Source organism: Eptatretus burgeri, chromosome 17 (genome assembly GCF_056783735.1).
Source record: "Eptatretus burgeri isolate ZD-2024b chromosome 17, Ebu_testis_v1, whole genome shotgun sequence".
In the NCBI taxonomy this organism is placed as follows: domain Eukaryota; kingdom Metazoa; phylum Chordata; class Myxini; order Myxiniformes; family Myxinidae; genus Eptatretus; species Eptatretus burgeri.
The window spans coordinates 1,094,422-1,117,325 of NC_140977.1; the positions used below are offsets into that span (position 1 = coordinate 1,094,422).

A 22,904-nucleotide genomic window follows, 5' to 3' on the forward strand; every position below is an offset into this window, starting at 1 on the left:
GAGTGCAATTACAGCACAGGGGGCAAAAATGACGGCACAGGGGGCACAAATGGCAGAAATGACGGCACAAATGGAAAATCAATTCGTGACACAGAGGGCAGACATGACGGCACAGGGGGCAGAGACGGCGGATCGATTGGGCGTAATGGGGCAACAGTTGGGTGCACGGATTGATTTAATGAGGGATGAATTGGGGGAAAAGATGGAGAAAATGAAAACTGAGATGCAGGAGTGTGTGGATGTTAAATTGGGGGAAATACAAAGTAAATTCGAGGATAGATTGGAGGAAACAAAGGTAGAAATTACATTGGAGGGGGAAAATATACGAAAAAAATTGGTAGATAAAATTGATGCAACGAACATTCGGGTTGATAAAGTGGATGAAAGCCTGGAACGTTATCGTGCCTGTGTGGATGCTCGTATGCAGCTGCAAGTAGAAGAGTGGGGAGAGCTGAGGAAGCAAGGGATGAATTTGGCGGAGGAGGTAAAAGGATTGGAGGCTCGTTTGGACGAACAAGATAAAATTATGAGCCAAGATGAAGTCTTGGATAAAGGCCTGGTAGAGCCGTCTTTTGAAAGTAGAGTGTCCGGGTTGGTTGAGGAGCAGCTACAAACTCGCGACGAAGCCTTGGAGGAGGTTGTGCGGGCCCAGAAGATCCTGCGGGAAGAGGTGAATCAGTCCATTCAACGTTTGGAACAGGAGGCAAAATTGACCCATGAGACCCTCACCACAAAACATCTTTGGCCACAGTGGGCTCCGAAATTGGATACGCAGCCACAAGGGTGTTTGATCCCTGGGCTGGATTCGGACAAGGGAGAAACTGAGAAGCGGGCCACCGTAAAAGTGATCCCCCTGGTAAATTTTGACGGGTCAGGGAGCGTTGAAGCTTTTCTGACGCAATTTGAGTGCATTTCCCGACTAAACGGGTGGAATGAGCAGGAACGTACAGGGAATTTGGTGGCAACGTTGCGGGGACCAGCCGCAGATGTGTTAAACGTGATCGCGGAGGGGATGTTGACCAGCTCCCACATTTGCGAGGCGTTGAGCCGTCGGTTTGGGTTCGCGGCAAACTGTGATCTGGTGCGGGCCCAGCTCCAGCACCGCAGATTAAAGCCAGGTGAGACAGTGCAGGAGCTGGCACAGGACATTTACCAATCAGTCAGGATCGCGTATCGGGACCTTACAGTGGAGGCATGGGACAGACTGGCACTAGAGAAATTTTTAGCTGCTCTTCCTGACCCTGAGGTCCGAGCGCTAGTGGAGTTAAAGGATCCACCCACCGTTCACCGAGCGGCCGAGTGCGCGGCCAGGCTGGCCTCGTGGAGTCGGCCGGGTCGGGTTCCAGAGTGGCCATCGGTGACGATCCGACAGGCAGAGATCCAGGATCAGGGAGGGGGGCTGGGAGAAATTGGCATTACCCAAATGCTTCAGAGGATGAATCCTCCTGCTGAACCGCCAGGTCTATCCGAGATGCCCTTTCATAGGTCGGGTCCAGAGATCACTGTCGGGGGTCGGGGAGACTAGATTGGGCTGAGCATATACGGCCATGCTCGGCTGCTGAGATTGTGGTGAAGTGCCCTCCTTTGGTGGAAAAAAATGAATTGTGGGAAAATTGGCATGGGTTTGTGAGTTCTGCTGGGTTTTAGAGTGACAATCGGGACAGTGGGTAATTGGAAACAAAGCGGGCACGAGTGGCTGTCCAATGGCTAGTGCGTGGATCGGGTGAGAAGTGCTGTGTGAGTTGTTTCAAGTTAAGAAGTGAAATGTATGGTGCACACGTTGATTTTTTATTGGACATGGTGTGGTAACAGGGAAGGTCATGGTCGGCGAAGTGTTAGAAATGCAGGTGTCACATGTAAGGCCAATGGGGTGGGGGAGTCATGTGGGTTTTGTGGGTGGGGATGATGTGCTTGTCCACAGGGATTGCTGAAGCTCACGGTGAGCGTGAATTGCGACCCCCTTCAAGGAGATTCACCACCTGGCGGCTAATGGTGACAGTGTCTGGAGGCAACTGGGAGAGGGTCTGGTTGAGTGACCAAGGCGGGTAGGACCTTGGCGACCCAGGAAGGTCAGAGGAGCCAGTGAGACCCCTTCCAGAGTGTTGTACGGGATTAGAGCTGATGGCTACCAGGGGGGAGGGAATCAAAGGGAGCGGGGCGGAGAAACGTCCGGGTTGGACTCAAGCTTACCTGTGGGCATGGTTGCACCTGAGATGCCCCCATCATCTTGTGGTAACCCACCCCACGGCCACGACGGGATTCAGCCTGCATGATTAAAATGAGGACCATGACCTAGAAATGTGATGATGACCATGGTGTGAGTGTTGTGAAGATGTGTGAGTCCCACTCGATCCCGCACAACTTGACATGTGCAGCAAGGGCATGATGTCCGCATAATTTTGGGGCAAGCAAATTTGAAAATTGGCTCCCCAGGTAACGCTGGGTCTATTAGCATCCACTGGGGGAGGCGGTCAAGTGTAAATATCCTGTGAATAGTGTCGTTAAGGCTTAGAGTAGGAATGTAAAGTATAAGTGTTGTGTTTTTGTGGAACCTTTTGTTTCCCCTCCCCAGATCACTGGAAGAGTGCTGGGCAAGAGCGATGATCCAGAAGATGGAGTGCAACTTCGCTCAGTACTCTCATGTGATAAAATAAAATAAAATAAAATAAAAACGAATGATTGTTTAGGCGAGGATAAGGCCATAAGGGGGTAGTACATTAAGCAGGATAGGTAAGTTAGCTGCGACTCGCTGCCCATTGCCCCTCCTACTTTATTTCGTTAGGTTAATTAGGTGTGAGTAGGTAAGTGTTAAGGCTGGTACGGTAGCGCCTGTGATATACCTTGCAGGAGCTGCGGTACCAGAGGAGGGGGCAGTGTTACGTTTGAGGGGGGGGTATGCATTCAAAGGGTAATTAGGATGTTTAATTAGGTATGCCATGCTGTTCGAGTTTACCAGGATCTCGATGTAATAAGTAGCAATTCAGTGGTGATAAGTTGTCTAGTAAATGTTCATTTCTTCAAGGGGGAAATGATAATTGTCACGTAATTAGATAGGGATACGGGATAGGGTAAGTGTGTCTGCGTAAACCCCTTTTAGTATTCTCTGGAGGCTTGCCGTGACGTCACAGGACAGTGCAGCGGATGGCTCTGCCCCGTGATCACGATTGGCGGAAGGCGACGGTGGTGGGCCAATAAAACGGCTCCATTGGAAGTGACGAGGACGGGAGGATAAAAAGGTTCTGTTCGGGGACGAAAAAGAAGAGGAAGAAGATCGGGACAAAAAGATCGTGTTTTTTTGGTGTGGAGGCTGTTGCACGGAGAGCGTGCTTGTTGTTATGCTGATTCGATCGTGTTCTTCATCGTGTCTTGGAGCCTTGCTGAGCCTCGTGCCTCACCTTGGTTGGCTCTGGGGTTCTGCTGACTCGGAGTATGGGGTCGAATGGCGGGCGGACCTGCCTCCCTCTCCTGCTCGCAACTTGGCGCCAGAACTGGTTCCCTGGCGGCTGTGAGTGGACTTGGGCCAAGACCAGGAGGTCGACAGCACCACGGTTTCTCCTGCCCCCCTGACGAGAGCAAGGCCAGCTCGTCCGACGTCGATCCAGGGACAGTTGCGTCCACACCACGGTCCAGCCTGACCACCAGAAATAGCTACTGTGTGTGTGTGTGTGTGTGTGTGTGTGTGTGTGTGTGTGTGTGTGTGTGTGTGTGTGTGTGTGTGTGTGTGTGTGTGTGTGTGTGTGTGTGTGTGTGTGTGTGTGTGTGCTTGGCGCCTTAGAGGGTTTGAGATCTGTATATTCATTGGAATTGTCTGTGTTTTCCCCACGCCCGATCCCACACCATCCCGTCAAATCGCCCCGGATCCCTCTTCTTGCCGAGTCTTGTTATTTCTGGTTAACAATAAAAACAAATAAACATCATCAACTCAGTGAAAAGTGACTCATTCCACCTTCCTCGTCCCGTTTGCGGTAGAGCGATTAGAACCGCCATGTTTGGGTTATAAATAAATAAACCGCCTCCATCGTTTCGGCTCATTCTACGTTGGCGGGACTGTTCAAGTCCCGTGGACGTCACAATACCATATATAATTAAAGAGGATGGAATCATACCAAATATCATTAAAGAGGACGGAATCATACCAAATATCATTAAAGAGGATGGAATCATACCAAATATCATTAAAGAGGATGGAATCATACCAAATATCATTAAAGAGGATGGAATCATACCAAATATCATTCAAGAGGATGGAATCATACCAAATATCATGAAAGAGGGTGCAATCATACCGTATATCATTGAAGAGGATAGAATCATACAATTTTTCATTGAAGAGGATGGAATCATACCATATATCATTCAAGATGATGGAATCACACCAAATATCATTCAAGAGGATGGAATCATACCAAATATCATTCAAGAGGATGGAATCATACCAAATATCATGAAAGAGAATGGAATCATACCAAATATCATGAAAGAGGGTGCAATCATACCGTATATCATTGAAGAGGATAGAATCATACCATTTTTCATTGAAGAGGATGGAATCATACCATATATCATTCAAGATGATGGAATCATACCAAATATCATTCAAGAGGATGGAATCATACCAAATATCATTCAAGAGGATGGAATCATACCATTTCTCATTGTCATTCAAGAGGATGGAATCACACCAAATATCATGAAAGAGGATGGAATCATACCGTATATCATTAAAGAGGATGGAATCATACCATAAATCATTCAAGAGGATGGAATCATAAAAATATCATTGAAGGAGATGGAATCACACCATATATAATAAAAGAGGATGGAATCATACCAAATATCATTAAAGAGGATGGAATCATACCAAATATCATTCAAGGGGATGGAATCATACCAAATATCATTAAAGAGGATGGAATCATACCAAATATCATTAAAGAGGATGGAATCATACGAAATATCATTAAAGAGGATGGAATCATACCAAATATCATGAAAGAGGATGCAATCATACCGTATATCATTGAAGAGGATGGAATCATACCATATATCATTCAAGATGATGGAATCATACCAAATATCATTGAAGAGGATGGAATCATACCAAATATCATTAAAGAGGATGGAATCATACCAAATATCATTAAAGAGGATGGAATCATACCATATATCATTCAAGAGGATGGAATCAAACCATATATCATTCAAGAGGATGGAATCAAACCATATATCATTCAAGAGGATGGAATCATACCATTTCTCATTGTCATTCAAGAGGATGGAATCATACCAAATATTATTGGAGGATGGAATCACACCAAATATCATGAAAGATGATGGAATCATACCGTATTTCATTAAAGAGGATGGAATAATACCAAATATCATTCAAGAGGATGGAATTACACCAAACATCATTCAAGGAGATGGAATCATGCCATAAATCCTTCAAGAGGATGGAATCATACCAAATATCATTCAAGAGGATGGAATCATAAAAATATCATTGAAGGAGATGGAATCATACCATATATAATTTAAGAGGCTGGAATCATACCATATGTCATGAAAGAGGATGGAATCATACCAAATATCATGAAAGAGGATGGGATCATACCATATATCATTCAAGAGGATGGAATCATACCATATATCATTAAAGAGGATGGAATCATACCATATATCATTAAATAGGATGGAATCATACCAAATATCATTGAAGAGGATGGAATCCTACCAAATATCATTAAAGAGGATGGAATCATACCAAATATCATTAAAGAGGATGGAATCATACCAAATATCATTAAAGAGGATGGAATCATACCAACTATCATTAAAGAGGATGGAATCATACCAAATATCATTAAAGAGGATGGAATCATACCAAATATCATTAAAGAGGATGGAATCATAACAAATATTAAAGAGGATGGAATCATACCATATATCATTAAAGAGGATGGAATCATACCATATATCATTAAAGAGGATGGAATCATACCATATATCATTGAAGAGGATGGAATCATACCAAATATCACTCAAGAGGATGGAATCATACCAAATATCATTGAAGAGGATGGAATCACACCAAATATTAAAGAGGATGGAATCACACCAAATGTCATTAAAGAGGATGGAATCATACCAAATATCATTCAAGAGGATGGAATCATACCATATATCATTCAAGAGGATGGAATCATACCATAAATCATTCAAGAGGATGGAATCAAACCAAATATCATTCAAGAGGATGGAATCATACCATATATCATTCAAGAGAATGGAATCATACCATATATCATTAAATAGGATGGAATTATACCATGTATCATTCAAGAGGATGGAATCATACCAAATATCATGAAAGAGGATGGAATCATCCCAAATATCATTCAAGAGGATGGAATCACACCAAATATCATTAAATAGGATGGAATTATACCATATATCATTAAAGAGGATGGAATCATACCAAATATCATTAAAGAGGATGGAATCATACGACATATCATTAAAGAGGATGGAATCATACGAAATATCATTAAAGAGGATGGAATCATACCATATATCATTCAAGAGGATAGAATCATTCCAAATATCATTCAAGAGGATGGATTCGTACCAAATATCATTCAAGAGGATGGAATCATACCAAATATCATGAAAGAGGATGGAATCATACCATATATCATTCAAGAGGATAGAATCATTCCAAATATCATTCAAGAGGATGGAATCATACCATATATCATTAAAGAGGATGGAATCATACCAAATATCATTAAAGAGGATGGAATCATACGAAATATCATTCAAGAGGATGGAATCATACCAAATATCATGAAAGAGGATGCAATCATACCGTATATCATTGAAGAGGATGGAATCATACCATATGTCATTCAAGATGATGGAATCATACCAAATATCATTGAAGAGGATGGAATCATACCAAATATCATTCAAGAGGATGGAATCATACCAAATATCATTCAAGAGGATGGAATCATACCATATATCATTCAAGAGGATGGAATCATACCATTTCTCATTGTCATTCAAGAGGATGGAATCATACCAAATATTATTGGAGGATGGAATCACACCAAATATCATGAAAGATGATGGAATCATACCGTATTTCATTAAAGAGGATGGAATAATACCAAATATCATTCAAGAGGATGGAATTACACCAAACATCATTCAAGGAGATGGAATCATGCCATAAATCCTTCAAGAGGATGGAATCATACCAAATATCATTCAAGAGGATGGAATCATAAAAATATCATTGAAGGAGATGGAATCATACCATATATAATTTAAGAGGCTGGAATCATACCATATGTCATGAAAGAGGATGGAATCATACCAAATATCATGAAAGAGGATGGGATCATACCATATATCATTCAAGAGGATGGAATCATACCGTATATCATTAAGGAGGATGGAATCATACCATATATCATTCAAGAGGATGGAATCCTACCAAATATCATTGAAGAGGATGGAATCCTACCAAATATCATTAAAGAGGATGGAATCATACCATATATCATTAAAGAGGATGGAATCATACCATATATCATTCAAGAGGATGGAATCATACCAAATATCATTGAAGAGGATGGAATCACACCAAATATTAAAGAGGATGGAATCACACCAAATGTCATTCAAGAGGATGGAATCATACCAAATATCATTCAAGAGGATGGAATCATACCATATATCATTCAAGAGGATGGAATCATACCATATATCATTCAAGAAGATGGAATCATACCATATATCATTCAAGAGGATGGAATCAAACCAAATATCATTCAAGAGGATGGAATCATACCATATATCATTCAAGAGGATGGAATCAAACCATATATCATTCAAGAGGATGGAATCAAACCAAATATCATGAAAGAGGATAAAATCATATATCATTAAATAGGATGGAATTATACCATGTATCATTCAAGAGGATGGAATCATACCAAATATCATGAAAGAGGATGGAATCATCCCAAATATCATTCAAGAGGATGGAATCACACCAAATATCATTAAATAGGATGGAATTATACCATATATCATTAAAGAGGATGGAATCATACAAAATATCATTAAAGAGGATGGAATCATACGAAATATCATTAAAGAGGATGGAATCGTACGAAATATCATTCAAGAGAATGGAATCATACCAAATATCATTAATTAGGATGGAATTATACCATATATCATTCAGGAGGATGGAATCATACCAAATATCATTCAAGAGGATGGATTCGTACCAAATATCATTCAAGAGGATGGAATCATACCAAATATCATGAAAGAGGATGGAATCATACCAAATATCATTAAAGAGGATGGAATCATACCATATATCATTAAAGAGGATGGAATCATACCATATATCATTGAAGAGGATGGAAACATACCATATATCATTCAAGAGGATGGAATCATACCGTATATCATTAAAGAGGATGGAATCATACCATATATCATTCAAGAGGATAGAATCATACCATATATCATTCAAGAGGATAGAATCATACCAAATATCATTCAAGAGCATGGAATCATACCAAATATCATTCAAGAGGATGGAATCATACCAAATATCATTCAAGAGGACAGAATCATACCAAATATCATTCAAGAGGACAGAATCATACCAAATATCATTCAAGAGGTGGCCGTTTATCCCTCGCAAAATGTATGAGATGGAATCGTACCAAATATCATTCAAGAGGTATCCGTTTTACCTGACTCTCGATGTTCCGCAATGCTGAGAGCATGAGCGGAACACATTTGATTGGTTCAGATGGCATAAAATGTCAATTTTTGACCAAGTTCTGATTCATGTTCCAATTCATATTCTGCTAAACTGGATATTTTTGGAAATGTTAAAAATGCGATTTGTGTTCTGCAGTGTTCAAATATATATATATATATATATATATATATATATATATATATATATATATATATATATATATATATATATATATATATATATATATATATATATATATATATATATGTCGATATAAATATAATGAAGATCTTAAAGTCTATAGAAAAAAATAAAATTCAAATGTTTACCGCCGTTGATTCAGCATCTTGTACACCACCCTATGTAACATGTTAAATTAGTTTTTTTTTTTTTTTTGGGGGGGGGGGGGTTGTACACATTGTTGAGGCTCATATGAGAGCAAACACACAATGCACAGCAAGGGGGGCATGAGACAAGAGGAGTGGGAGAGGGAAGGACAAAACAGTGGGGAACAGAGACTGTTGTTTGCTATTCAGTCTGTTGTTTGACTGTTGTTTGTTGGACACTGTTGTATGTTGAACAGAGACTGTTGTTTGCAATACAGTCAGAGACCGTGGTTATTTGCGCCTGTTGTTTGTATCTTTAAAAAAAAAAAAATTAAAAAAATCAGCAAGTTTCCTGTTTGGAATGATTTTCAATTTTGTTTCACTGCCAGGTAAGCAAAAAAGACTGGTACTTACGAAATTGTCAACTTGTCCTCTGACCTTGTTTAATAAAAGCTCTCTAGAGAAGGTAGCGACGCAAACCAGAAGTTTCTACGATGATTCTGTACAAAACCATCAAAAATTGAATGTCTGACCTCACTGTGACCTTGACCTTTGACCGATTTTGACCAAAATCTAATCGGCGCTAGCCATCACCCCCCCCCCCCCCCCCTGAATCACGTGGTGTAATTTGACAATGGTATCTTCTTCCGTTCTCGAGTTATCGTGCCTACAAACACACACACAAACAAACATAGAAACACACAAACAAACACACAAACGAACAAGCAGTCATAGACTGGTACTTATGAAATAGTCAACTTGACCTCTGACCTTGTCTTATAAAAACTGTCTCTATACAAGGAAGCGACGCAAACCAGAAGTTTCTACGATGATTCTGTACCAAACCATCAAAAATAGAATGCTTGACCTCACTGTGACCTTGACCTTCGACGGATTTTGACCAAAATCGAATCAGCACGAGCCATCACCCTCCTGAATCACGTGGTGTAATTTGACATTGGTAGCTTCTTCCGTTCTCGAGTTATCGTGCCTACAAACAAACACACAAGCACACAAACACACAAACACACAAACACACAAGCACACAAACACACAAACAGATGACGGACGGAAGTCATAAATATACTGTTGCGGTTGAGGAAATTCGCAAACCACCATTCAGGTCCCGTAGGTTAGATATCTCTAAGTACATGTGTAGTTAGCCCCAAACCCGTCGTTTAGAGGGAATAAATGTGATTCATTCGGGCTGCGACCTTTCAAGATCGCCGTTTTTCTGTTCTATCTTTATTTTGAACCAACCACGTCTCAACCGCCATTACACAACAACCACCAACCGCAACGCCGCTTCACAACAACAACAACGCCAACAGCCACGACCTTTACCTTCACAACTCGCTCCCGCAAACATCGCATCACCGCCATTCCAAACGTCGCCATGGCCATGGACCACCACTTTAAACCCTCCACCACCTTCGCCTCTCCTTCTGCGGCCATTCCCGCACCGCTTGTGGGCACCGAGCGTCAGGCTGTCCTGGCCTCGTACAGGGCGCGCGCTGAGCCGCGGGTACAAAGTGCGGCCTTTCCGAGGAGAAGTCGGATCAGGAATGATACACGCCCACTTCTGATCCGTCCAATCAGCAAGTGCGGGGCGATTTGGCCCCGCCTCCAGGCGCGTCGGAGTAGAATCGATATATGCAAATTCGAGGATCAGGGGAGATTCACGCCCCTTTTTTCCGTCCAATGGGCGAGCGTGGCTCCACCCCCGAGCTCGTTCTGATCCAGAAATTTGCATATGGGTTCTCCTACACCACTATAAAGCGCCGAGCGCGGGGCGAATTCAGAGAGTTTTTCGGTCAAGGCGAGTTGGAAAAGAGTTGAGAGTTTTGGGTCGGAAGCAGTTGGAGGCAGTCGGAGTTGGAGAGGAGTTGGAGTAGGGTTGGAGGCAGTCGGCTGAGGAGAATTGCGGAGGGGACCGGATACCTCGAGTCCGAGGAAAGGAGGACGGCGGTCGGCGACGAGGTCGCAGCGGATTCGCTCGTCGCGGGACCCAAACAAGCCAGCTATCCTCTTTCCCCAGAGCATCAACAATTCCCCCCCCTTTTTCCCCCCGCGCTGAGATAGTGCGAAAAGGGGGGGGGCCCGTTCCCACCCCACTCCAAGCAGTGCCAACGAAACCCGCGAAGGAGCGCGGAGTTGGGGCACCGCCGCCACATTTGCAGCTCATCACAAGACACGGGTAGGCTCCACCCGGTCTCGCGGCCCACAGGCCCCGTCTGCCCCCTTGTCTTTGAGGGTGGCCCTTTTCTTTTGCTTTTGAGTATATGTGTTGTCGGCGCCGTCTGTAAAGTAAAACTGTGTAAGTGTTGCCGTGTGCTCGCGTAGTCGGTAGTAGATCTGCATTGTTGTGTTTCTTTTGTAACATCTGCTTTTGGTGCATAATTGTTGTAATTGTATATGTGTGCTTTCCGTGTGCCGCGGAAGAAATGTGAATTATGTTGAACTGTTTTTCCCGTTTCGCTTCGTCTTTTCTTTAATTGAATCTCCATCTTGCTTCATGTAAAGGGTTGGTAGTGGGCTTAATACGCCCGATAATTAATCGGAACCGTCGAGGCCGACGATAACACCGCTCGGTTATCCCGATGGTACGGAACGGGTCGCTTAAGTAGCCCGTGTCCGGAGTCGACCTGCGGTGAGGTGCGATCGCCCGGTCTACCCTCCGTGTGGGTACTTAGGTAGGTCGAATTTGGCGAACAACCCTATCCCACGCGGGGGGCCGATTGGCACGATCGTGGTGAGGCCGAAAGGCCCACCCGTGACTAGTTCCCGGTGTTAGTCCGAGAGGGTCACGACAGAATTGTCCGTCCGGTGGGCGACGTGCCGCGATTCGAGTTACGTGGCCGCTCGCACGCCGGCGGGCGCGGATTCGCAACAATACTTTTGAAATCTTTAGATTTCGTAAGTAACAATTACCTTTATCCTCTGTGCGCATAAGCATTTGGAACGAGATGCCGTACAATTTGCTAATTTCGGAGACAAAATACTACTAAACTGCAGGTTCGTGTTCCGATTCATGTTTGAGTATTCAAAAAGCAACATTCAATTGGAATGAAGTCGTTCATCGATCATACACTGACGTCTGTAGAGCGACAGACAGACAGACAAATTGAACCAATTGTTTAACTCCACTTTGCACTTGACGTGTGGTAATAAGACATTCCTCTTAACAGAGACTCATGTTGAACAAAGAAATGTTTGGAAAATTCAATAAAACAAGTGAAATCCTTCAATACAGCGCGTGTGGTGAAGTAAATGAGTACACTAATGTTAAAATATGCAATTTATGCTTTTCAGTTGAAAAACAATTAAAAGCAAACTTCATATTTGAAATGTAAAAATCTTGTTCTTCTTCTTCTCCTTTCGGCTGCTCCCGTTAGGGGTCGCCACAGCGGATCATCCGATCCGCATAGTGATTTGGCACATGTTTTACGCCGGATGCCCTTCCTGACGCAACCCTGGTCGCCTCTTACGACACAGGGATATGGTACACCTATTTTAACCGGGGTATACACCGGCCCAGTACACTGGTACTCATTTCGCCGACCTCGGAAGGATGACAGGCTGAGTCAACCCTCTGGTGTATTAATTCAGTGGCCCAACGGGGCTTGAACTCAGGACCTTTTAGATCCCAAGCCGCTGCCCTAACCACTGCGCCAACACACCAGGCTTGTAAAAATCTTGTTATTGGCTAATATTAAAGAGAACGATGGCATAAGAAGAACTTAGCTTTCAGTGTTCGGCGCAAAATGCCAGGGTGGACGGAAATGACGTCTTTCGTTCGTGCATAAGAGGGGAGCGTTTCTCGGTTTTTTTCCGTCAAACAATAAATTCAATGGTTTTCACATATATATAACACATGAGTTTCACAAATTTCCATTGAAAAAACGCAGTATTGTGTGAATCTAATGTGTAGTTCATGCGGAAACCGGAAAATTATTATTATTTTATTATTATCTCTTCGGATGTTTCCGTCAATTGTCGGCCCATGAATACTCGGGTATTTCCGTCAGTTGTTGGCCCATCAATACTCGGGTATTTCCGTTATTTGTCGGCCCATGAATACTCGGGTATTTCCGTCATTTGTCGGCCCATCAATACTCGGGTATTTCCGTCATTTGTCGGCCCATCAATACTCGGGTATTTCCGTCAATTGTCGGCCCATCAATACTCGGGTATTTCCGTCAATTGTCGGCCCATGAATACTCGGGTATTTCCGTCAGTTGTCGGCCCATGAATACTCGGGTATTTCCGTCAGTTGTCGGACCATGAATACTCGGGTATTTCCGTCAATTGTCGGCCCATGAATACTCGGATATTTCCGTCAGTTGTCGGCCCATCAATACTCGGGTATTTCCGTCATTTGTCGGCCCATCAATACTCGGGTATTTCCGTCAATTGTCGGCCCATGAATACTCGGGTATTTCCGTCAGTTGTCGACCCATGAATACTCTGGTATTTCCGTCAGTTGTCGGCCCATGAATACTCGGGTATTTCCGTCAATTGTCGGCCCATGAATACTCGGGTATTTCCGTCAGTTGTCGGCCCATGAATACTCGGGTATTTCCGTCAGTTGTCGGCCCATAAATACTCGGGTATTTCCGTCAGTTGTCGGCCCATGAATACTCGGGTATTTCCGTCAGTTGTCGGCCCATGAATACTCGGGTATTTCCGTCAGTTGTCGGCCCATGAATAGTTGGGTATTTCCGTCAGTTGTCGACCCATGAATACTCGGATATTTCCGTCAGTTGTCGGCCCATGAATACTCGGGTATTTCCGTCAGTTGTCGGCCCATGAATACTCGGATATTTCCGTCAGTTGTCGGCCCATGAATACTCGGGTATTTCCGTCAATTGTCGGCCCATGAATACTCGGGTATTTCCGTCAGTTGTCGGCCCATGAATACTCGGGTATTTCCGTCAGTTGTCGGCCCATAAATACTCGGGTATTTCCGTCAGTTGTCGGCCCATGAATACTCGGGTATTTCCGTCAATTGTCGGCCCATGAATACTCGGGTATTTCCGTCAGTTGTCGGCCCATGAATAGTTGGGTTTTTCCGTAAGTTGTCGACCCATGAATACTCGGTTATTTCCGTCAGTTGTCGGCCCATGAATACTCGGGTATTTCCGTCAATTGTCGGCCCATGAATACTCGGTTATTTCCGTCAGTTGTCGGCCCATCAATACTCGGGTATTTCCGTCAATTGTCGGCCCATGAATACTCGGGTATTTCCGTCAGTTGTCGGCCCATGAATACTCGGGTATTTCCGTCAGTTGTCGGCCCATGAATAGTTGGGTATTTCCGTCAGTTGTCGACCCATGAATACTCGGATATTTCCGTCAGTTGTCGGCCCATGAATACTCGGGTATTTCCGTCAGTTGTCGGCCCATGAATACTCGGATATTTCCGTCAGTTGTCGGCCCATGAATACTCGGGTATTTCCGTCAATTGTCGGCCCATGAATACTCGGGTATTTCCGTCAGTTGTCGGCCCATGAATACTCGGGAGTATTTCCGTCAGTTGTCGGCCCATAAATACTCGGGTATTTCCGTCAGTTGTCGGCCCATGAATACTCGGGTATTTCCGTCAATTGTCGGCCCATGAATACTCGGGTATTTCCGTCAGTTGTCGGCCCATGAATAGTTGGGTTTTTCCGTAAGTTGTCGACCCATGAATACTCGGTTATTTCCGTCAGTTGTCGGCCCATGAATACTCGGGTATTTCCGTCAATTGTCGGCCCATGAATACTCGGTTATTTCCGTCAGTTGTCGGCCCATCAATACTCGGGTATTTCCGTCAATTGTCGGCCCATGAATACTCGGGTATTTCCGTCAGTTGTCGGCCCATGAATACTCGGGTATTTCCGTCAGTTGTCGGACCATGAATACTCGGGTATTTCCGTCAGTTGTCGGCTCATGAATACTCGGGTATTTCCGTCAGTTGTCGGCCCATCAATACTCGGGTATTTCCGTCATTTGTCGGCCCATCAATACTCGGGTATTTCCGTCAATTGTCGGCCCATGAATACTCGGGTATTTCCGTCAGTTGTCGACCCATGAATACTCTGGTATTTCCGTCAGTTGTCGGCACATGAATACTCGGGTATTTCCGTCAATTGTCGGCCCATGAATACTCGGGTATTTCCGTCAGTTGTCGGCCCATGAATACTCGGGTATTTCCGTCAGTTGTCGGCCCATAAATACTCGGGTATTTCCGTCAGTTGTCGGCCCATGAATACTCGGGTATTTCCGTCAGTTGTCGGCCCATGAATACTCGGGTATTTCCGTCAGTTGTCGGCCCATGAATAGTTGGGTATTTCCGTAAGTTGTCGACCCATGAATACTCGGGTATTTCCGTCAGTTGTCGACCCATGAATACTCTGGTATTTCCGTCAGTTGTCGGCCCATGAATACTCGGATATTTCCGTCAATTGTCGGCCCATGAATACTCGGGTATTTCCGTCAGTTGTCGGCCCATGAATACTCGGGTATTTCCGTCAGTTGTCGGCCCATAAATACTCGGGTATTTCCGTCAGTTGTCGGCCCATGAATACTCGGGTATTTCCGTCAGTTGTCGGCCCATGAATACTCGGGTATTTCCGTCAGTTGTCAGCCCATGAATAGTTGGGTTTTTCCGTAAGTTGTCGACCCATGAATACTCGGTTATTTCCGTCAGTTGTTGGCCCATCAATACTCGGGTATTTCCGTCAATTGTCGGCCCATCAATACTCGGTTATTTCCGTCAGTTGTTGGCCCATCAATACTCGGGTATTTCCGTCAATTGTCGGCCCATGAATACTCGGGTATTTCCGTCAGTTGTCGACCCATGAATACTCTGGTATTTCCGTCAGTTGTCGGCCCATGAATACTCGGGTATTTCCGTCAGTTGTCGGCCCATCAATACTCGGGTATTTCCTTCAATTGTCGGCCCATGAATACTCGGGTATTTCCTTCAATTGTCGGCCCATGAATACTCGGCTATTTCCTTCAATTGTCGGTCCATGAATACTCGGCTATTTCCGTCAGTTGTTGGCCCATGAATAGTCGGGTAATTCCGTCCGTTGTCGGCCCATCAATACTCGGGTATTTCCGTCCGTTGTCGGCCCATGAATAGTTGGGTATTTCCGTCAGTTGTCGACCCATGAATACTCGGATATTTCCGTCAGTTGTCGGCCCATGAATACTCGGGTATTTCCGTCAGTTGTCGGCCCATGAATACTCGGATATTTCCGTCAGTTGTCGGCCCATGAATACTCGGGTATTTCCGTCAATTGTCGGCCCATGAATACTCGGGTATTTCCGTCAGTTGTCGGCCCATGAATACTCGGGTATTTCCGTCAGTTGTCGGCCCATAAATACTCGGGTATTTCCGTCAGTTGTCGGCCCATGAATACTCGGGTATTTCCGTCAATTGTCGGCCCATGAATACTCGGGTATTTCCGTCAGTTGTCGGCCCATGAATAGTTGGGTTTTTCCGTAAGTTGTCGACCCATGAATACTCGGTTATTTCCGTCAGTTGTCGGCCCATGAATACTCGGGTATTTCCGTCAATTGTCGGCCCATGAATACTCGGTTATTTCCGTCAGTTGTCGGCCCATCAATACTCGGGTATTTCCGTCAATTGTCGGCCCATGAATACTCGGGTATTTCCGTCAGTTGTCGGCCCATGAATACTCGGGTATTTCCGTCAGTTGTCGGACCATGAATACTCGGGTATTTCCGTCAGTTGTCGGCTCATGAATACTCGGGTATTTCCGTCAGTTGTCGGCCCATCAATACTCGGGTATTTCCGTCATTTGTCGGCCCATCAATACTCGGGTATTTCCGTCAATTGTCGGCCCATGAATACTCGGGTATTTCCGTCAGTTGTCGACCCATGAATACTCTGGTATTTCCGTCAGTTGTCGGCCCATGAATACTCGGGTATTTCCGTCAATTGTCGGCCCATGAATACTCGGGTATTTCCGTCAGTTGTCGGCCCATGAATACTCGGGTATTTCCGTCAGTTGTCGGCCCATAAATACTCGGGTATTTCCGTCAGTTGTCGGCCCATGAATACTCGGGTATTTCCGTCAGTTGTCGGCCCATGAATACTCGGGTATTTCCGTCAGTTGTCGGCCCATGAATAGTTGGGTATTTCCGTAAGTTGTCGACCCATGAATACTCGGGTATTTCCGTCAGTTGTCGACCCATGAATACTCTGGTATTTCCGTCAGTTGTCGGCCCATGAATACTCGGGTATTTCCGTCAATTGTCGGCCCATGAATACTCGGGTATTTCCGTCAGTTGTCGGCCCATGAATACTCGGGTATTTCCGTCAGTTGTCGGCCCATAAATACTCGGGTATTTCCGTCAGTTGTCGGCCCATGAATACTCGGGTATTTCCGTCAGTTGTCGGCCCATGAATACTCGGGTATTTCCGTCAGTTGTCAGCCCATGAATAGTTGGGTTTTTCCGTAAGTTGTCGACCCATGAATACTCGGTTATTTCCGTCAGTTGTTGGCCCATCAATACTCGGGTATTTCCGTCAATTGTCGGCCCATCAATACTCGGTTATTTCCGTCAGTTGTTGGCCCATCAATACTCGGGTATTTCCGTCAATTGTCGGCCCATGAATACTCGGGTATTTCCGTCAGTTGTCGACCCATGAATACTCTGGTATTTCCGTCAGTTGTCGGCCCATGAATACTCGGGTATTTCCGTCAGTTGTCGGCCCATCAATACTCGGGTATTTCCTTCAATTGTCGGCCCATGAATACTCGGGTATTTCCTTCAATTGTCGGCCCATGAATACTCGGCTATTTCCTTCAATTGTCGACCCATGAATACTCTGGTATTTCCGTCAGTTGTTGGCCCATGAATAGTCGGGTAATTCCGTCCGTTGTCGGCCCATCAATACTCGGGTATTTCCGTCCGTTGTCGGCCCATCAATACTCGGGTATTTCCGTCAGTTGTCGGCCCATGAATACTCGGGTATTTCCGTAAGTTGTCGGCCCATCAATACTCGGGTATTTCCGTCAGTTGTCGGCCCATCAATACTCGGGTATTTCCGTCAGTTGTCGGCCCATGAATACTCGGGTATTTCCGTCAGTTGTCGGCCCATGAATACTCGGGTATTTCCGTCAGTTGTCGGCCCATGAATACTCGGGTATTTCCGTCAGTTGTCGGCCCATGAATACTCGGGTATTTCCGTCAGTTGTCGGCCCATGAATAGTCGGGTATTTCCGTAAGTTGTCGGCCCATGAATACTCGGGTATTTCCGTCAGTTGTCGGCCCATGAATACTCGGGTATTTCCGTCAGTTGTCGGCCCATGAATACTCGGGTATTTCCGTCAGTTGTCGGCCCATCAATACTCGGGTATTTCCGTCAGTTGTCGGCCCATGAATACTCGGCTATTTCCGTCAGTTGTCGGCCCATGAATAGTCGGGTATTTCCGTCCGTTGTCGGCCCATCAATACTCGGGTATTTCCGTCCGTTGTCGGCCCATCAATACTCGGGTATTTCCGTCAGTTGTCGGCCCATGAATAGTTGGGTATTTCCGTAAGTTGTCGGCCCATCAATACTCGGGTATTTCCGTCAGTTGTCGGCCCATCAATACTCGGGTATTTCCGTCAGTTGTCGGCCCATAAATACTCGGGTATTTCCGTCAGTTGTCGGCCCATGAATACTCGGGTATTTCCGTCAGTTGTCGGCCCATCAATACTCGGGTATTTCCGTCAGTTGTCGGCCCATCAATACTCGGGTATTTCCATCAGTTGTCGGCCCATGAATACTCGGGTATTTCCGTCAGTTGTCGGCCCATGAATAGTCGGGTATTTCCGTCAGTTGTCGGCCCATCAATACTCGGGTATTTCCGTCAGTTGTTGGCCCATGAATAGTCGGGTATTTCCGTAAGTTGTCGGCCCATCAATACTCGGGTATTTCCGTCAGTTGTCGGCCCATGAATACTCGGGTATTTACGTCAGTTGTCGGCCCATGAATACTCGGGTATTTCCGTCAGTTGTCGGCCCATGAATACTCGGGTATTTCCGTCAGTTGTTGGCCCATGAATACTCGGGTATTTCCGTCAGTTGTTGGCCCATGAATACTCGGGTATTTCCGTCAATTGTTGGCCCATAAATACTCGGGTATTTCCGTCAGTTGTCGGCCCATGAATACTCGGGTATTTCCGTCAATTGTCGCCATTTCCGTCTCGGTTACGTACTGCCATCTACCGGACGGCCGTCATTGGCTGTCACTTGAGGCACGTGGTGGGGGGGGGGGGGGACACCGGGGACATTTCAAACTCGGTGCAATTGTATACCAGCGCACGCGCTGTAAAAACATAAATACACACGCTTTTGTTGAATTCATGATTCTTTAACAATTTAAAGGTTTATTATGACCAAGGTTACTTCCCAAAGTTTACTTCTTGTGTGCATTCCAGGTCATGTCTTGATGTTGCTTCTTTTGCAAATTTCTCAAATAATGACATTGCAAATATTTTGTGATGATCATAAAATTGTGGACACAAAGACAATAACTGGTTTAAAAAAAAAACATTTAAATGAGAAGAAATCTGCAGCAATGACATCCTATTAAAGGACTGTTCTGCTATCTGCGGGGGAACCTTCTCGAGCAATCTATCAAAGGTGAGTCAATGCACCTGGTTTGGGAGAATCGCCGTATCGTTTGTACGTGAACGTCCTTGTCGAGGACACCGAGCATGACGGAGAGTTGGCGAATGAGGAGTGCCTTTTGCTGCTCTGTGAGGCGCTGCACAGACACGTCCAGCACCAGCTCCACCATCTCATTGCCTCGGGGATCTGACCGGCACAAACGGGTTGGATCGCAAAAGTCGACGGATAGGTTGTGAGAGTTAACGGTACAATCAGAACCAATCACAGAGGAATGACCCCGATTCTACCACAAATAAATTCGGAGTGCTAATTTACATTCTTGTGCAAAACACTCACAAATATGATGGTCATTCAATGGTAGAATCAAGATGTTTGCAGAGAATATGCTCGAAAGCAATTGATTGTTTAGTAAATGAGATTGATGTTCCAGTGTGGAGCACTTTCTACCTGGTGTGTGTGTGTGTGTGTGTGTGTGTGTGTGTGTGTGTGTGTGTGTGTGTGTGTGTGTGTGTGTGTGTGTGTGTGTGTGTGTGTGTGCAACAACACACCTGCCTTGACCTCCACGGTGGCAGAATCTTCGTTGCTCTTTCCACTGGAATCTGTGACCTTCAGATGGAAGATGTATGATCCTTCGACCAAATTGGTCACCAAGAGAACGGGCAGTTTATTCGATCCATTCACCACCTCCTGGACCATAAATTAATAGGATGAACAAATCACGTATTAAAGAACACCATATTTTCACAATGCACAATGTTAAGAACACCATCATTGGGGGAAATCCGTCGTACGATGCACAACGGGAGGAAACCTGTGTACTCGAAGAGCAGGTAAGTGATAAAAATTGTGATTTTTGTGGTAAAAGTACCAAAATTGGTATATATCATGTTTAATGTGTACTAGATGATTTAAGATATTGTGGCAAGCTGAGTATTTCCCCTGATGCCCATAAATGGGGGAAAAAAACCAAGGTGGCTGCCACACAAATTGTGAAAATCTGTTACGTCACATATCTTCAGTAATTTGACTGAAACACATGAATTAAGTGTCCCTTTTTAGGTTTTCAGACATAATGAATCCAATGCCACCATCATTTATTCTCAAAAATGTATAACTATTAATTTTAGGAATTATATACATATATTAGGGTGTTCCAAAAAAAATGAAAGTTTGATTTTTGCTGCTCCCTGATTTTGCCTTTGTTCCAATACCCCATAAGAACTTATAGGTCAAAAATGAACAAAATTTCATGATATTTAGGGGTTCCTCAAGTTGGCACAATTATGTCCATTATGGAGAGAGCATTTTGCACTGCAATGTCAAAAAGCTCATCTAGGTCCCCTTGGAAAAACTATTCTTTCATCCTATATGACTGCTGTGGTTTTTGAAAATATCAAACAACAATATTAATTGTGAAGTGTACTGCGTTGTGCATATTCGACGGCAAGTTGTCAGTTACAGTTTGGCAAATTTCAACAATATTGTGCCAACTTGAGAAACCCCTAAACATCCTCCAATCTGCTTCATATTTGGTGTGTATGTTTCTACTGTCAAATGGAACAAAGGCACACCCAGGGAGCATGAATATTCATACTTTTATTTTTTTTACCCCCTATTATGAAGCACCCTAATATATATATATATATATATATATATATATATATATATATATATATATATATATATATATATATATATATATATATATATATTTTGTTTCTTTTCAAATGGCTGAGCAGATGTAGCTTATATCAGCAAAGAAGAGGTGTAAGCTTCTTCACAGTGAGAGTCTGAGGTTATCTAGTCCACACCTGATACTATGGATTTGACTCTGTGTGCTTTGTGGCACAGGATACCGCATGAAGAACATTCTTCCACACCATTTCAGTGTCCAGAAATTTTTAAACGGATAGATGGTGGAGCTGGCAATGACAATATGGGTGACAATTTGACAAATTTCCATGACCTTGGCGAGCAGGCAGCACCGATAGACATATGCCAGATTGATGAAGGACGTGGCATTGCGACCAGCCTGTCCAGAAATCATACTCAATGGCATGCATTCTGTCACCTGAAGTGTCCTGCCAGTTCACAGGCAAGAGGACAAGGAACTGCTACATCTACAAATGAGGTAGAACATCGCCCATATATGCATTGACATACGACACATAAAGACACACCTCCCCAATGCCACAAATGGTTATTTTGTGACTAATCTGGAACAGAGCCTCGACCTCTTCATGAAGTTATGATGCCAAACATTACTCCACGAGTCAAACAATGTGCAGAGCACAACTTTGCTCTGGTGACCTCGTGGCACGGGATACCAAATAGCATTCTCATGGTGCCGAGTAAAGTTGTACAATGCCAGCAACCGGAAGAACGAGGAGACAAAGAAAACAAACACCAATGGATTTTCTCATGGTAGAGCTTTGGTGGAACTTATAGGCTACAAAGAAGATATTAAGTTGGCAGATAAGTCAGTAGCTCCAATTTTGAAGCTGGTTGATCTTCTACAATTGTACATTCACCGACTGAGAGAGAGCTGGAAGATTTGAAAGAGCCGAGACTTGCCAAATATGCCTGGTCTCCGTGCCTACAAGCAATATATGATATCTTCATCACTTGCGACAATGATATCGGACCTCTGCTGAGAGAAGCAAGCTTAGACGACTGATGATGAAGCTATTTGCCGAGCAATAGCTGCACATATCATAGGACAAGATATGCTGGTAAAGCATGCAACATTTGATGGAAGATGCTGTTCCCACGTCACTGGGTGCAAGAGTAGACATGATCGTGTATGGAACAAATATCAAGAATAACAAGTAAAAAAGGACATAAAATGTCGTAGTCCCCGTTGTTTTAGTAATTTTGCTGTCCGGAGTTTAAGGGCGAGCCCATATTTATGCACAACTAAAATGGTCGCCAGTCTACCAGTCAGCCATCTTTGATCAGATCGCAAAATAAAGTGAGGTGCACGTGTGTGCCATCATGTACTGTGCTTGAGCCAAAACTGAAGAAAAATCGGACAATGCATGTCTGAAAATTGGGTGGGGACACATTTAAGTAACAAAATGGCTGACAGTCGGCCATCTTGGATCTGATCTCGAAAAGAAATGACGTGCTTATGTAATCCATCATTCATTA

At 44.2% G+C, this 22,904-nt stretch overlaps 1 protein-coding gene across 6 annotated transcripts in view; it reads right to left on the minus strand.

The window, feature by feature from the left end:
• The window catches only part of LOC147009070 (dyslexia-associated protein KIAA0319-like protein), a 97,609-nt gene that overhangs the window by 22,399 nt on the left and 52,306 nt on the right, over positions 1-22,904 (minus strand). For all 6 annotated transcript variants that reach the window (XM_085862543.1, XM_085862541.1, XM_085862538.1 and 3 more), the window contains 2 exons: positions 20,303-20,441; positions 19,781-19,940 (listed from right to left, as the gene is read on the minus strand). In XM_085862543.1, coding sequence (XP_085718669.1) covers positions 19,781-19,940; positions 20,303-20,441 — 299 coding nt within the window. The remainder of the gene's footprint in view (positions 1-19,780; positions 19,941-20,302; positions 20,442-22,904) is intronic.